Source organism: Falco naumanni, chromosome 6 (genome assembly GCF_017639655.2).
Source record: "Falco naumanni isolate bFalNau1 chromosome 6, bFalNau1.pat, whole genome shotgun sequence".
Classification (NCBI taxonomy): domain Eukaryota; kingdom Metazoa; phylum Chordata; class Aves; order Falconiformes; family Falconidae; genus Falco; species Falco naumanni.
The window spans coordinates 52,782,965-52,800,446 of record NC_054059.1 but is presented as its reverse complement, the minus strand read 5'-3'; the positions used below and the strand labels follow the sequence as shown (position 1 = coordinate 52,800,446).

Here is a 17,482-nt window from a genome sequence, read left to right as displayed (position 1 = left end):
GCAGAGAGAAAACATCTACATCACCAAATAAGTTTGCACTGTTACACATTTAATTAAATGAACAATCAGAGCTGCCTATGGCTCAACCTCCAGCTAAGCATGTACTTGACTTACCAAACTGGAGAGGGAGCTGGTGATCTAGCTTTGGGGTTGGGAGAAAAATGACCTCCTTTAAAGCTGGCTGAGAAGCTGGATGACAAATGGTCTCTTTCCTTTTCTTTTTTGTCCGTCTATAGTTCAGGAAACAAAAAGACAAAGTCAAGCCAGAGTTCACACAGCTAAAGAAAGCAAAGCAAGCTCAGTTAAGGATGAGAGGTTGGGGGGGCTGAGAAAAAGCAGTGCTGAGTCAGTAGTTTCTACAGCCTGTTTAGCGAGTTCATTAACATAGCCCCTGCAATCTGACACCACTTGTATCAGTAAATATGCATTTGACAAGAGTTCTTAAATCATGTTCTCTACTGTCATAAGATGTAATGGGCTAATTTGCAGAGGCTTATTTTTACACAAGCAAAAAAATTACCTCTTACGGTTTGATCTTTGCTAATTACCGCAGAATACCTTCCACTGCTCCCCATAAACCCAGGATTTCATTTGAAGAAAGAGCAACACCCCCGCCCCAGGCTCACACTTAGTCACAGTCCCTATAAAGCACGAGCTTTTTGCTTTCATTTTTATATATGAACACCACAGATGCCCTCAAAGCCCTCAGATGTGGTAAAACAGTTATCCTATTATTTTTTTTTTTGGATGATTTCACAGCACATACTATTTTGCCATTGACTCTTGCACATGGTAGCAATTTCCTCTTTTTCCTTCTTCATTTCTCATCTTGGGATTTATTTTTTTTAAATATTCCTGTCATAGCTCTGGTTTGTATAAATAGAACTATTGATTTAAAGGAATATCAGAGTTTAGGCATCTATATACTTCCTCCATTTAAGAATAGATGAAAATCTTCAGGGTTTTGGAATAATGAGTTCAGACTCTGGGAGTCTGAAGAATGGGAATAATGGAGAGTGTACTGAGCTGCCACTCAGCCAACATGATGCAGAGGGGTTGCTACTCATCATCTTGGCTGAGGCTTAACCACAACCCCTGCAGCACGTGTTTAGAACCTCTAAATGTTCTTCTAAAAGTTCTAAAGCACTGCTTTAGAACCTCAGCAGCTGAGAGCTCTGCAATGCTTGTCTCCTGAACTGAAGACCAGGTTAACAACTGGAAAAGAAAGACTGAAAACAACTTCATGAGCGCATAAACCTCCGCTTTATCTTCATAAATCCAAGAGGTATTTTTTGGTCATTATCATTAAAATTAGTTATTTTAAGTTGCCAAAAACATAACTTAATATTAGCAATAGATGTTCTTGATCCTGAACTCATTACTCAGGCCAGCTCTTTAGCAGTATAATTTACCAGATATCTACTGATTAATATGATAATCACCCGAGTTATCAAAGTATATACATATATAAAGCAAAAACATACACAAAGCATATACAGCCAGCACAAATGCATTACAATGAACAAGAATTTTGACTTGCTAGCAATAACCCTCTATATTAGCTCTACTTTATTAGTCTCAAAAACAGAGCATCAGAAAATTAATATCAATAAAGTAAAAAATTGATTTACTACAAATGTTTACAGAGGAATAAAGGATTTTCCTCATCATACAGGCTACTGAAAACAGCTCCTAACTTGGTCATTTTGTATTAACAACATGTACCAAGTTTTTTTCTATTTAATTAAAAAAAAACCAACCAACCAAACCAAAACCCAAACCACTTGCAATGAGAAAGACCCCGGAGATTGCAATGGAACAAGTGCATACTATGACATCCCAAAGCTGCATCTTAACTTAAACTTCGATATACTACCCTCTGCCTGGAAGATTAAGTACTGGCTATGATTCATGCAATTTTCATTAACACTGCTTCCAACAAGGATGTCAATAGCAGCACTGCCTTTTGACATTTTGCCCATCAGGCCAAATGAAAATGCAAGCACCTCTTACACAATCATTTGCAGAGATGACTTCCCTCTTCTTGCACTGTAAACAAACTCAGGCTGATGAGTACAAGGGAAAATATAACTGCTCAGGTCTAGCAAATTATATCTGAACTGCAGCCGACTGCATCTTCATTGGCTCGGAGCACAGTCAACATTAATTTGGTCTGCCTGTATCGTGCTGTTCTGATTTTCCCTGAAAGCTCAGATCAGTCACAGTAGTGCTACCAAATCATTCAGAATGTACAGCTGATCTGTGGGAAGCTTTGCTTACAAACTATACTCCTAAAACAACCTCTTCGTTCCCAATGAGGAAAAATTTACTAGCCTGGTCTCCTAAGCAAGTAAAGCTGAAGTGACAGTGCTCTGTGTGCTCATGTATGTAGACATGTGTGAATGCTATGCCTTCCCTGCCTCTTTCTCCCAGAGGCTCGGCTGAATTTGCTAGAGGCCTCAGAAGATATGAAATTCTACAGGCTTTGCAAAAACAGGTTGCTGGGGAAAACACCACTGAGGGAAAAGCTGCAACAGCAGCTTAGGCCTTAAAAGGCAGCAAAGATCCACTTGAGGAAAGGCCACACATGCGGTGACTGCCCCTGAGCCTCATAAGAAGCCAAGGCATCCACTCTGTAAACATGCGTGTTTTTCCACATGGATTCTTTGGTGCATAATCAGGCCACATCACCACATAATGTACTATATTTCAGTTAAAATCCAGCCAACCGTGAAACAAATTGGAGGGGGTGGGGACAGTGCAGGGGGAAGGACCAGACTTAGACAATATCCTTGCAACTATTCCTGTCCTAATAAGCAATGCAATGAGGTGATCATGACATGAGGCGCTAGCTTACATACATGTGGAATGCTTACCCCTGCAAGATGCGTTGTTTTCCTACGTCCAACAGCATCAGTAGACGCATAAAGTTTTGCTCGGTCTCCTGGATTCCTACAGTTCATGGTCTTGTAGGACAGAGGACTGATGGGGCTGCAAGATGCTGAACGGGGACAAATGGGGATAACTACGGTGTTGGTTGGTTTTGTTATTTATTAATTTTAATTACAGAGCAGCATTGGAGAATTGACAGAGGAAAGCCAGCAGGAACAGAAACAACCGAGAAAGACAGAAAAGAAAGAAGGTATTAATACATAGAGGAATGACTAATTCTCAAGTCAGAACCATCATTTGGTACATTAGCTTGGCCACACATACAGTAATGATACAATTTCAATAGGCATTCACATATTTTACATTTGTAAACTAAGAATTTATTTTAAATAAATTAAGAAGTATGCCACATAACTGGGTAGTAGAGAGTAACAATGTTTTCCTGTTAAGCTGTTACACAACTGGTGGTTCTGAAAAAGCAGTGGACACAATGACTGCTCTGACTGACTAGCTTAGTAGATGCACTGACACAAGGTTCAATTATATTTGGAATAGAAAATAATCAAATTGAAAATCAGAATGCCTTATAATTGGTCTTGGAAGTGGAAGAAAAATAAAAGGAGACATACACACAAAGATCAAAACACATTAACAGTACAAAACAGTTTCACCTAGAAAATCAATGATGGCTGTCTACAATTTTTAACAAGTGATGTGATCTTCAAAATCCCTCTTTTAGGAATATTTGAAGCCCATCCATTTAAGAACTTCTAGTATTTCTTGATAATGCTAGAACAGCTGACTCAAATACATTCTCAACAGCAAACTATTTTACACATTACAAAAAGCAGACTAATAACAATAAATCAACTTGGAATTAGTATTTGAGTACCCAGGATTGCAGTTTTCATTGGTTTGCACAAGGACAAGACTATTACCAAAAGATATCCTGCCAATGGCAGGTTACCAATGTTCTGATTACATATTCAATAGAACCATAACACTGCAAAATGTATTACGGGGAACTTTTTGCAGCAAAGTATTCTCTTGGGCTTTCTCTTGATTTAACAGGAGGAGAAGACTGGGGAAAACTACGTTATTACTGTAGAGTTTTATTTCTCTGCTCCTGTTTGTCTTTCCTGGTCATTTAGTATGGTCTTAGCATAATTATTATTCAGCATGTTACTTGAAGGAAAAGTAAAACTTCTATATGGTATCTTTCCTACACCACCATCACCACCACTGCTCCCATTGTTTTTTTTAAGAGAGAGAGAAAGAATTACATCCTCAGTTTCCTTAGTAAAAACTTCCAACATTTCTTGCCTGTAGATCTCTCTCTAAGCACACGTGAAAGACTGCAGTTCCACATATAGTCAATTCTTTCAGTCTTACAACAGTACAGTTGCTGTTAAAGGAAAAGTTCATCAACTTAACAGTACCAACGCTGAAAATTCTCTTGCACTGAGAGATTGACATTATATACAGAGTCTCATGTAAGTGTTACAGCAATAGCACTCATGCTTGCCTTATCATTTATAGGGATTTATGTTTAATAAGATGACAAACTTAAAAAAACTTCAAAAAACCAAGAAACAAGAAAACAGGGTTTTCTGATTGTGGCCGTTGGTTTGTTTTGTTTTGGGTTGGGTTTTTTTTGAGTGTATCTAAACCAGATTGGAAGCAGTGGCACAATGTATGATTTAAACAGCTTATAATTTATGTGGTTCTCAACCCTCTCTGAATCAATTATCTTGCTGTGCACTAACAATCTGAAGTTACCACCAAGGATAACACCATAAGTATTAAAAGACAAGCAGTTCATTTTCATTTGTGTTGTTGCCAAACAATGCTTTAGGAAGCACTCCCAGTGAATCCTGCCTGAACCAACAGGATTACATCTATTCAGAGGAGCTTTTGCAGAGTTATTTAAAAAACATTTTGGTTTTGGAGAGTCATTTTAAAAAGACCCAGACATACTCTTATGCTGCATGACCCTAATAGCTCACTTTAAATTTAAGGACATGAATCCATCTTTAATTTTATTTTAATTTTTTTGCATTGTAACTTATCTTTACAGCCAAACGGCAGGGTAATTTTCTAGGGAATGACGACAGGCTGGGATGAGCCGAGTGCTCAGAGCACAGCTGTGAGCCATTACCACCACCTGATCATTAATCTCCAGGAAGCGTCCTGCATGAAGGGATTGCAGTTATTGCCCCTAGAGAATAATACCTGGAAAACAATGAGCAGATGGATTGTTCTTCCGGGTGGTGCAGTTCCAGTCAGTGTAGGGAAGGCATTTCAGGGAATTACCTCAGCCTGATGACTAACAAATCAGTCATACCTGCTATTTGCAATCTTTCTCAATATTCCATTCAGTTTAGCATTTACTGCACAGAATAAGCAATAGCAGTCACAAAAAAAATCTTCACACTTGCTCCAGTGAAGTAACCACTTACAAAATTAAGACACTGCTTTCTCAACTATTCCCTAATGAAGGGCTGAATTTCCAATGTCCTGCTTGGTAGATGACATTAAGTATTAGTTTTACAAGCTGCTGTTTGTGAAGAGTGAAAAGGAATTCTGTACTTGTAATTCCACTGTTTGCAGAATATCATGCGCATTTTTGCTCCTGCAGCACTACCCCTGTGGAAATGTACTGCAGCCTAATTAGTTATAAGAGTGCTTAGGTAAAAGCTTCTTTAAAAGTAATCTTACCAGATCTCTATTCCTTCTTACCTTCTATGTCCTTTAATCAGAATAAAAATCCTGTCCACATCAGACAAGAAAGACCTGCCTAGACTTAAACTTCCAGCGTGTGCAGCAATATATTATTATAGTGGTAAAGTCCCCAGTGTATGATCATAAAACATCCTATGATAAGACAGGAGGCAGCTGTCACCTGCCTGAAATACATGATAAACAGGTATTACCTGGTTGTCTGCGGAATTCAATTTTGCCTGGTCTTTAAATTACCACCTGGCAATATTTTCACATTTCTGCATGTTGATTTTCCCCTCAGTAAGTACAGCAGGGAGCAGTTTTGGGGTTGCCAGAGAACTTTAGCGTTATTATAAACCCAAACATTTAAATTCACGTGTATTAAATCCACTGCACCCAGGGCCCTTCGACAAGCCTAACTTGTTCCATATGGGAATTGCCTTGGTAGAGTGTGAAACTATTCTTTGCAGCAAGTAGCTCACAGTCTTAGCGGTGAGTGTGCTGAATCAGCTCTTTACAACATTGTGCACATTTCCCTACTGACAGTGTGACATTGTTGTCCTGCATGTAGCGTATTCATTTGTTGTATTGATGAAGAGGCAAAAGAAATTAAGAAAGAGGTGGTGGGAGAAAGAGGAAAAGGCATAGCAAACAGCTGTACAAATGAGATTTCATGCTGTCATGCAATGTAATCATGGACATTCAAGCTCATTCTGGGATGCTACCATACACTCATAATTAGATCAATAACTTTACAACGTCCCACAGGGAATCTGGAAAAGTGGCTGAGACGTGAAGCCTCTGTTCTCTTAGGTTTACCTGCATCTCCAGACAACGCAGCTGTGCTTTTACTTCGGGCCAGGAATGAGTGAGTGGGCGTCAGGAGCCTGCTAACGATGCTGCTCTCCCATGGACTGAGCTGCAGACGGCGAGCTGAACGTGCATCATACAAGCAAGATGTTAGATCAAACACTTCACAAACAACTGCATGTTCTAGAAGTATCAATATTATCTCCTCACTACTGCATACCACAACAATCTTGAAACTGTCCTTCAGAGATCAAAAGCATACAATCACGCAGTGAAATACATTTTATTCTTACTCCATTTTAGTAGAGGAATTTGTATAGGAACACATATATCTGAACATTTAATTTTTGTTACTGCCTGTGGCATTTACAGCAAACTATTAAATCAATACTGGTATTTTACACATATGCCACATTCCCTATTTGGAATGATAACATAACTTCTATACTAGAAAAGCAGTTGCCACTTCTAAATACAGACTTGGGCAGAGACGTTTGTGTCCCAGACTCTTTCTACTCATATGGTAGTCTTTTATTCCAAAAAAAGACCAATTACTAAAACATCTTCCAAAGTCTGCAAGCCTAGCTAGAAAAAACAAAGCAGGTTGCTTAGTACTATACAGAGGATTGTGTCAAAGAGATTTTATCAAAACATCTCAAAAGAATACAATGCACAACTGCAGATACCAAGCTCAGCAGCTACAGTTGCCTCGGTAGTACATGAAGTCACAGAATACAGTAAGTACATTTGATCGTTAATTCTCTGTCAAAAAAACCTGCCAATGATAATTCTCAATTTAGAACAGTAACAAGAGCCGATTTTTTGCCGTTAGTCTGTTTTGGAAACACCACACATTGACCTGGCTGCAATCACTCCCTTGCCTTGCTTTTCTCAATACTACTTAATGCAAACTTAGCTTGCAAATATATTCCTTTTGCCTTGTAAAATTTGACCTTTTAAAAAAAAACACAAACAAACTATATAAACATTGATCATGATGAAGTAGTAACCAAAAGAGCCCTGAAGTTATTTTTTATATTGAACTAGATTTTTTTTGATACTCTGATGCAACAATTTGTATTATAATGAGCATCACAAAATGAAACATTCAACTAGTTCCCATACTAGTTCATTATGATAAGCTTATACCATAGCAATAATCTTGATGTTGCACGTGAAATCAGGTCTTCTTACATTCCAGCATTCACTGGCCCTAGTTTGGTGTTTATGGCAACAAAACTGCAGCTTGAATTGATGAGGCTTTCTAAAACATTCATTGAAGTGAATAGCTGTAATAAACTTGAGATTAATTTGCATTTTTAAAGGTAGACATCCGTCACACTTAATAGCCATAAACTCTGAATCTGTCTTTAATTTACTCCATGCTGAGCCCCATGAATAGAGGGGCCGATCTCAATCTCATCCTACGAAAATATAATTGCCTAATCTGCCCTTAGTGCTGTTTTTCACTTCTCAGATTGCTCCCCTAAATTCTGCTAACTCAATAAGGGGCATTACTATAGAAATACAGGACTCTCAAACACAGCAGGCTCTCTAGATAAGTGCCCTTACACAATATACTACTGCCAGAGCTCTTTGTGATAAATGATTCTGTTCTGCATTGGTACAGATTATAGAGAGACACAGAATATCCTGCAGAGACCTCCATTACAGCACACACATTATCATTAAGCTTGTAATTTAATAATGAAGAAAAGTCACAGAACTACAATTAAACTGGATGCAATAATGGTAAAAATTTTGGCTTCCTTTCTTCTCGGCACACCATGCTCACTCACTATGATCATGGTTTAAAGCTACTGTTGCAAGACAAGATTCTTTTTCGTGATCTCAGACTTTACTAGGTAAGGCTCACAGGCATGAGTATGGATGACAACGGAGAAATTCTTCTACTGTAGTTTAACACAAAGATCATACAACTTCAGAAAGCAATCCCTGAAATTTTACGTCAATACATCAGTACTACATTATCAATTCGAGTTCATCTGTATGGCTGCAAACAGCTGATAAGTAAATGTCACAATGTAATATAGCCCTGTGGGGCAGCCACAGACCTTACACAAGGCCCCAGAGATGAAGTAGTCTCAAGAGGACACAGCTCAGAGACTGATGACATTGAGCACTGAATTGCCACGATTCACCTATCCCATGTCATTTACCCTAAAGGTGAGTATAGTTTAATTCTCTCTTCTCTTTGCCCCTAACACAGAGGCACTTATATCCACATCACTTACTGGAAGCAACCGTGTGCCCACAGCATCCAACTAACAGCACTGAGGCAGAGTTTGGGAGTGAGCTAGCTGGTATGCACCAGCGGTGAGCTAAGAGACACCAACAAAAAATCTTCTCCATAAAAGCAATGGGCCTGATTCAGAGCTGTCAAAATAGTTCTAACCAGGAGCTTGGAGTGAAGTCTCCCATAAATCTCTAAAATGGGTTTAGATCAGAGTTCATTTAAATAAAACTTGGCTTTGTGGATCAAGGTCATTACATACTGAATTTTCCAAACACACAGCTCCCTGAAAGTGTCAAATAGGATGCTTTCAATACGGATTCTAAATGTTAGTAGTATCACCATTAACCTAGAACAGACAAACTTTTGTGCACTGAGTTCCAAGCACAAGAGTATTAACACTTAAATACACTGAACAATTTAATTTTGGTATCCAATTCACACTGAAGCAAACTGAATACGAAACAAAGAACATCCCAAAATAGTAAGATCAACTTCAAGACAATGAGGTCAGGTGTGGTTTTTTTCTTGCTCTTACTGTTTTTAACTTAGGGTGACGTTTTCAATATTCAGTCCTTCAAAGCAACTGACACACAAGAGGAAAAAGTATTTTTTGTTCTCACCCTATGTTAAGCTATCACTCTTAGGGCTGTTTGCGCCTTTTTTCCACACAGGAAGCACATTCATGATAGGGTTGCTGGTGCAAGCAAGTACCTCTATCCCCAGCTACAAGCAGGTTAGTTTAAACAGATCAAAGATCTTTATAGCCTAACTTGTAACTGAAAAACACACAAAGTCCCAGGGAGCTGACAACCGTGAATTGATGAAAGTAATCTGTGTTTGTCTTCAGGATATACAAAATGAACACTGGAAAGTTGTCTTAGCTGCGGCAGAGTGAATTGCAAGTGAGCAAACAGCAGCATCTGATTAGTTCTAGGAACAAATGGGAAGCAGGGATTTAACAGGCCTCCTGATGAGGACCATGAAGGAGACTCTCACTGATAATAGTGGTGGCTGCTCATATAGAGCCATGGTGAGCAGATGGGGAAAAAAACTACTCTATGCTTAGATTCTCTTTCAACATGAAACAATACTGGAGCCCCTGAATTTCTTCTATAAAGGTGGCAGAAAAAGGTGATGCAGTGGTTGAGACCACCACCTGTTTGAAAGAAAAAGCACTGCAGAGATGAGAAGGAAGACAGCTATGGTGCGAGTTTTCCTTCTGAAAACTAATAGTGTGTAATTCATACCTTATCTAAAGTATTATCGAGTTGCTAAGCTTTCCTTAAAGAGCACAATTACCAAATTTATTGGTCAACAGCAACTTTCTCCACTTGAATGTACGTATTCATGTTTTGTTACAGCTACTCAGACTTGTACCACTAACATAAAAGTATATTGAGAAGCCTAACTGCCCCGTGGTAAAACTGGCATAAAGAGCAATACTATACTTAGAAAGGAATTAACCGGTCTTTTAGGCAATTAGTTAATGAAAACTTCTGTCTTTTGCTGGGCCAACCCCCCCCCCCCCCCCCCCCCCCCCCCCCAATAAAAAAAAAATCCTGTCCTTCAAATGGAAAAGAAGTGCTGCTTAACAGAAGACGTGTTCTTGATGACAGCTATAAGCCACTTAGGGTAAGCTTATCATCCTCATCTCCAGCTCACTGTTTTGCAGGTGGGAGTATGCACTACAGGCACAGTGTGTTCGGGTGCCCTCTGGAAGGTGAAATGGGGAGCAGACAGAGCTTTCCTTTAAGCATTTGCCTTAAGATGTGGAGGCCACCGGAGAGGCCAGTGGCACTTCTCCAGATAGATGTTCAACTAGGTTTAGGTATATGACTTTGCACAGGAAAGAGGATATTTACAGTGTTTGGATTTGCCTTTCATGGACTCAAAGACACAAAAGACTTCTGAAGAGTTCTGTGCTCTTAAGAATGCCTCAACTTTTAAAATTTTTTACATGTGGCCATCACTTCCATATTCCTTCCCTTCCCCCACTGCTAGACTGCCTACTATTCAGTCTAACTGCTGAATTTGAAATTCATGGCAAAACCTACAACACAATGAGTTACAGTCCACAAGAGACTACCCTTCATATTTAATGCCTCCCCCTGTCCCCACAGGATCTTTCGTCAAGGAAGTATCCCCTGGCATACAACAGCAAGCATTGGAAAAAAATATATATACACCTGAAAAGCTAATAAAATCAAAACTGACTGAATTTCAACATTTAGAACAAAAAAATATGGAGTTTTGTAATAGGTTATTTCCTAATATGATGTTGTATTTTATGCAAGTTACCAGATTCTACATGGCTCATCAAGTCAACCAGATACACGCATACAAGCATGCACATTAAAACATGGCACTTGGTTAAGTCATAAAATAATGATATCTACCAATCAGCTTTGCAACACAACCAAAATTCCATTCTAAAAATTGGTTTTTAAAACACGCATTTGTCTGGATTGAAATGGGACATAACCTCTCATTCTCAGTAGAGGACAAAAAAACCCAACCCTACCAAGTCCTTTTCTGTAAAGGTCTTTGCACGAGACATGCAAGAGACATTATTTTATAAAACTCCTTTAAGCTCAATACTTCAATCTCATAAATCCTCAGAACAGAGGCAGCAATTCAGCTATGTTAATTTTTTAAAGCTTGATGGTTTATCAGTTGTGTAGAGTTGCAAACATCAAAAACATACGCTGAAATAAAGCAATCTTTGAAAAGTAACTGGACACAAAAAGTCAATAAACAGACTATATGAAAAGCACCCATACCTCTTCAATAAAAATAACCAGAAATGGTAATAAAAAAAAGCTTCATGCAACATGTTCTTAGATATTCAAGAACTACTACCAAAGAAGAAAGGAAAGCAAAATAATGACATGGCCTAATGCAAATAAAAAGTCACACATGATTGCATGCACTGTGGAGCAATGTATTCTTTCAATAGTTGTACCTCATTTACTAAAAACCTGACAGAAGCACTGCTTTTATCATTTGCTGAAGGAAAATTGTTTAGGTAAGTTCTCTTGTTTTAAAAAACAAGAAATACGTATTTCTTCTCACAGGAAAAAATGTTCAACCATTTACTTTTCACATTTGAAGTCTTTTCACTCCCACTTAGATGAAGCACAGAAAATGACTTCAGAAGCTTGTTTTATGTGCAAAGTAATACATCAATATAGAACATTCTTTCTTGCTTTTTTTTTTTTTCCTTTTTTTTTCTTTGAAACTGTACCTCTGTCTGGAGAATTTAGTAATGTTGCAGATGAGGAGGAGAGCCGCTTGTTAATGACTGGATCAACATGTTTCGAAAGGTTCATTGTTGAAACAGACCGCCTGTCTGGATCTAAAACAAATGGAGATAATGCTAATTGACAGCCTACATGCAGTAGTGCAAGTTCCTAGCTCACTAGCGGGAGGAGGAAAACATGACTAGGTCACTCCTGCTCTACCACAAAGAACTTTCAAAATAGAATGGAAATCTCAGCAGACTTTGTACAGTTGACTCAAAGACTGGGCACAAAAACATTTAAGTTTAATGTTTAAAATACTCTGTTTATTGATTGTTATTGATTATCATTTGATCAGGTTGAAATCCAAGGATTTAATGGAGGATCTGTAGTGGGTACTAGTAGACAAGATAATATTTCCTTGTTCCTTTCAATATACTTAGAAAAACCTTACTCATGACTTACAGTAGAAAGCTTCAGGGAAGGACCAACATGATAGGAAATGTGAGGTTGTTAATTAAAAAAACCCTTAGCACCTGAATAAAATGTGACATTTGACAGGGCCCTGTTACTAGGCAGGTGGTCAATATCATGATAATACAATGCTAAAAGATTAAAGGAAGATTAGTGCACAAGGGAAGCAAGAGTAAGCACAAAAGGAATTAAAAGATTTAGTTAAAAATCCCATAGTTATGTATAAGTGCTAAACTTCCCACCGCAGTCATTTTCTACCTGCTGTGAATGAAGTTGTAGTTAGTCAATCGAAAACAGCACACAGCTTAGCAGATAAAGAAAATTAATCTCTGTGGAAGGCTACACTGCTTTCAATGCACGTGCCTGGAATGTATGCAATGCAATACTAAAAGGTTTTATTTTGCTTTTAAGTTGTGTACGTTTTAGAGCAATATTGCATCATTTGCCTGCACAACTGTTGCAGAGGCAGCGTCTGCACCCTACTGAGGCTGTGATGGTTATGGTTATTTCAATACAGGTCACACACACTTTGTACATGTGTGTCACGTGAATGGCAACGTCTGCTAGCAATGGCAGAAGAACAGGAATGAGCTGAACAGGCTGTTTATATGCTTTTTGTTGTCTCAAAAAAAAAAAAAAGCTACATGCATCACCTACGTGTCCTCCACTGCAAATTTCCATTTGGAAATTTGACATTCAGAAGGTGCTGGGAGAGTCAATTCTGCTTGCTTACATTTTAGCATGTACTGAACCTCAGCACTACTCAGCAAAGCATTCAACCATGCTCAAATGCAATGAGGTTTGAGCATATGCCTAAATGCTCTGCTGATTCATATTCTCTGTGTGCAAAAATATGTCCACATACCATTTTGGAAGCAGATACAAACTCAGGACGCTGACAACATGAAGGATGTTGCTGAAATATTATCTTCAGTTTTTTATTTATGACAAGTACACCAACATTCTATTTACCTGTTCTGACCTAGTGGATTAAAGTACACTCACTGTGTGCAAAAAATATTTTATAGAAATACAGTATACAAAAGGTACCTTTACTCTCCCCAGATCTATAAACTGTATAGGATTCACTATAACTGGTTGGACCGAAGAAAGATTCTCCTCTACCCCATGTGATTATTTGCTCACTTTGCCTCATGTTAGAATGACCCAGTGAGGGTACAGAATCAGCAAACTGGGTATTGGAAGGGGGATAAAATTCAGAAGTGAGTTTTTAAAGGAAAAATCTAAACATTGTAGACAAGAACAATGCCTCTGTAGGCTAGCAAGATTATCCCACATTTATCTATGGGGTATACTGAAGAGCGCTGTGTGCGACTCAGTACCGGAGAGAGGATACTCAGGCTTCATGTGCCACAGATCTTTGTCAGAACAGTATTTGTGCGAATGGGATGGGGCTTTTGATTTATTATATTTAATCTATAGCTGAGAAAATGTGTAGGATATCAGTAGAGCCAAAAGGTTTCTACAGTTGGCATAAAGGACGTACTGCATAAACCAGCTTCCGGACAATGCCAAATGACAATATGAAAAGTCACCTTTTGTATTTGGTATGCCGGCATTTGTCTTGTGTCTATTAACGTTATTTAAATGAAGGAAATTCAGCATGAGGATTTGTATGTAAGTGTTGGCAATATGAATCCTATAAATGTAGAACATGCCAAATTCATTTTTCTAAAAAAAATATTAAAATATCCACAAGCAACACATCAGCCAGTGCAACTGGTTATATCTCTGTGTTCATGTGCAAAATAATTATAAATCCTGTGTATATGTAGTATGCCAAAAGGGTTTTAGAAAAGACCAAAATATTCAAATTGGGTCTCCTTGAATTTCAGTTGACAGAATATTATGGTTCATTTCAGTGAATTGTGCCAAATCTTTAGAGTCAGCCAGTAGTAACTCTCCATAGTAAAAATAAGTAATAATGAAAAAATCTGGTACTAACAACAGTTCTAATCTATCAGCATGATGTTAAGCATGCATTGCAACTACATGAGGGTGGTTTAGTTACTGATGATCTCATTTCCTGAGAACTAGCTATGGGTAAAGGAATCAACAAACCACAGCAATTATGTACCAGGTTTTCTAGCACCACCCAGAGATCTGAAGTGGTGCTCCAGGCCTGCTAAATCGAGAAAGGTGAATGATGATTCAAAAAAATAACCTAGGGACAGAATGCAAGACAATGATTTTTCACGGTAAAGAAAATAAAAATCAAGTAAGTTATACAGAGTTATGCAAAAAAATAAACTTTTATGAAAAATAACTGTTTATTGAACTTATATATAACAAAGATTTCAGAGCATTCTTTTCTTAATGTTTTTTTCCTCCTTGATGAAAGGCTGGGCAAATTGAAATGTATACATTAAAGTAGGGAGAGAAGAATTCTGAGTACCAGCTTCTGGTGAAAGAAATAAAGGACAAGTTCTCTTTTTTGGGTTTCAGTCATATTTAACAGGGCATATACACATTAATGATTGGCAGATTAAGTTAGAAAAGATAATTAAAGTAAAAAGCATATAGCTAAAATTCTCTTAAACTTAATTTGCCCATCTCTAAGTTTTTCTAGGGGAAAGAAGGGACTTCTAGCTCCCAAAATATCTGTACAAGGTACAGATAGCTTATTACAAAGAACCATTTTTCTTCCTCATGTCTGTTTTATTCTCAGTATTTGGTCATTTCCACTAGACCTGTTTTTTGAGCCATGATATTTACTATTTGCACACAGTAGCTCATATCACAACATTGACACAGCACAAGCACACCCACACATACACAAACAACAGCAAAGCGCAGAAGCGAGAAGCTGTAGCAAGATAGGAGTTACATAATTACTCAACCCCTGAAACAAGTTTTAACTTCAGTTCAGATTTCTCCTTGTTAACTTTTTGCCACACAAAAATGTCAGAAACATGCCATTGCTAGCAGTGATAAGATCAAAAGCAAAGAATTCAAACCAGCGTACACTGAATTGTTTTAACAGAAGCAAAGTAAATTTCAGTTAACTGGCAGGGCTGGAAGACTGGCTAGCAAACCAAGTCTCCCTCTTTACCTGTGTTATTAATGCGGTTATGTAGTGCTCCTCCCCAGGACCACCTGTTTTGCTTTTGTTTTGGCTTCTGGCTTCTTTCAATTGTGCGACGTACAACAGCTTCATGTCGTTCCTTAAGTGCAACAGGATAATACATTTGGATACTATTGGGTTTTTTAACTTAATCTTCTCAACAAACCCTGCTACACATGGACAACACCTAGCAGGCATCTTGGAGTTGTGTTCAAGTTTATGTGCTGCCCACGAAGACACACGCTACAACAGGATTAAGCAGCAATTAAGCCATAAATAAGTTAATATTTTAACTGTAATTTTGAAAAGGTAAGATTTGTTGGAGAACTGCAGAAATGCACAGAAAAAAGTGGCTCTGTTATGGCAGCCACTACACAAACACACCTTAGGGCTACTGCCCACCTTGTATCTCCCACCTACTAAATACTAGTGGGAGAGATAGGAAACAAACAAAAAACACCCAACCAAGGATGAGCTGATTTACATAGGATCACACTGTGTGCCAGCTTAACCAAGACAAATCAGCCAAAAGCATATTTTATTACACACTTTCTTAAAGGATTTGTTAGGGCACCTAATATTTCGCTACTGTTATACTGAATAGCTAAGAATTAACAGATAACCATACAAAACCAACCCAATTTTTATTTTTCTGCAAGAGTTTGTGCAGTGCCATACACTGTAAGCTAGACATGCTCAACTTAGCTGCATTTGATTCATAAAGTGCACTTCAAGAAGCAGTATCTGTGCAAGTAAAATCCTTTTCTTAAAATCATTTCATACACTCTCATACTGACCATGGCTTATGTTGCATTCTTTCCTTCAGCTCTTAAAGAAGTTTGGTAGTACCATATCTTATGGTAAAAGCAAGCTGAAAAGTGTTTTCATTACTTTCATTCTTACCTTATCTTCTTCTATTCTCTGCCTTCGCTTTTCCTCTACAGCAGCTCGCCTTCTCTCTTCCTTTAATCTCTGCTCTTCTAGCTTCTTTCTGCGTTCCTCTAGGTGTTTTTCGTAATGTTGCCGGGCTCTCTCTTCTCTTTCTAACCAGACTGATTCTCTTGCAGCTGTGAAAAATCAAAAATAAAAGTATTAACATGCTACACATGACGAATCATTTAATACAATTTGAATAACCAAGCTAAATGGAAAAACTAATAAACTCATCTTCTTAAGAGGACATACATAATATCCTAATCTCTCCTTATGTACTAAAACATTGTGTACCCTGGTCATACATTCATTTCATTTAATTTCAATTTACTTACTATGAATTACCACCAGGAATAGTTAAATTATTTGAGCATATAGTTTCTATGTGGAAAAAAAGTTTTTTATTAGTTTAAAATACCTAAATACTGAAGTCAAATGTATGTGACCACACTTGTTACACAAACCATGATAATTCTGTGCCATCTTTTACCATAAAAAGATAGATAATAAAAAGAAAGATAAAACTATCACCACTCTATAGCTGTAGTGATCAATACAGATTTTTTTGATTGAAGTGGTTGGGATGACAAATTCTAGCACCTGGACTGCTAACTGTACTCACAGCTGACCAGAAGCAAACAAGTTACCCACCAAAATAGTCAGTCTAAAGGTGAACTTTAATTTGTCATATAACTTCACTGCTGCACAGCTCTGAAAAACATGTTTCAGAAGTGCTAATCAAGACAAATCAGGCTCCCCATCAGGGTCTGAACTGTCACCAAGGTACTATCTGGAACACGGGCTCAAATGGTCCATATGAAACCACTTACATATGATACTCTGGACCTCTCCCCGTCGCTGTCTTGAAAGCTTCAGGTCCCAGAAATTTTTGTGTTCTAAAAAAACCTTGTTACTTGCTTTTTATAAATTCTGGACATTTGATACCTCTGGATCTTCATGAACTGACAGATGGGAGTGCAGGAAGACATGCATGTGACAGTCACAAGACAAACATCACTGAGAACCACATTACAAAACCATACACAGAAGGAGCTCATTGATAACACAGCA

At 38.0% G+C, this 17,482-nt stretch overlaps 1 protein-coding gene across 9 annotated transcripts in view; it reads right to left on the bottom strand.

Annotated features, from left to right (window-relative positions):
* MAP7 (microtubule associated protein 7) overlaps positions 1 to 17,482 on the bottom strand; it is a 128,028-nt gene that overhangs the window by 19,284 nt on the left and 91,262 nt on the right. For 6 of the 9 annotated variants that reach the window (XM_040597682.1, XM_040597683.1, XM_040597684.1 and 3 more), the window contains 7 exons: positions 16,382 to 16,545; positions 15,467 to 15,578; positions 14,492 to 14,578; positions 11,925 to 12,035; positions 6,433 to 6,546; positions 2,877 to 3,025; positions 115 to 230 (listed from right to left, as the gene is read on the bottom strand). In XM_040597682.1, coding sequence (XP_040453616.1) covers positions 115 to 230; positions 2,877 to 3,025; positions 6,433 to 6,546; positions 11,925 to 12,035; positions 14,492 to 14,578; positions 15,467 to 15,578; positions 16,382 to 16,545 — 853 coding nt within the window. The remainder of the gene's footprint in view (positions 1 to 114; positions 231 to 2,876; positions 3,026 to 6,432; positions 6,547 to 11,924; positions 12,036 to 14,491; positions 14,579 to 15,466; positions 15,579 to 16,381; positions 16,546 to 17,482) is intronic. The other 3 variants (XM_040597685.1, XM_040597686.1, XM_040597687.1) reach the window with 3 other exon arrangements.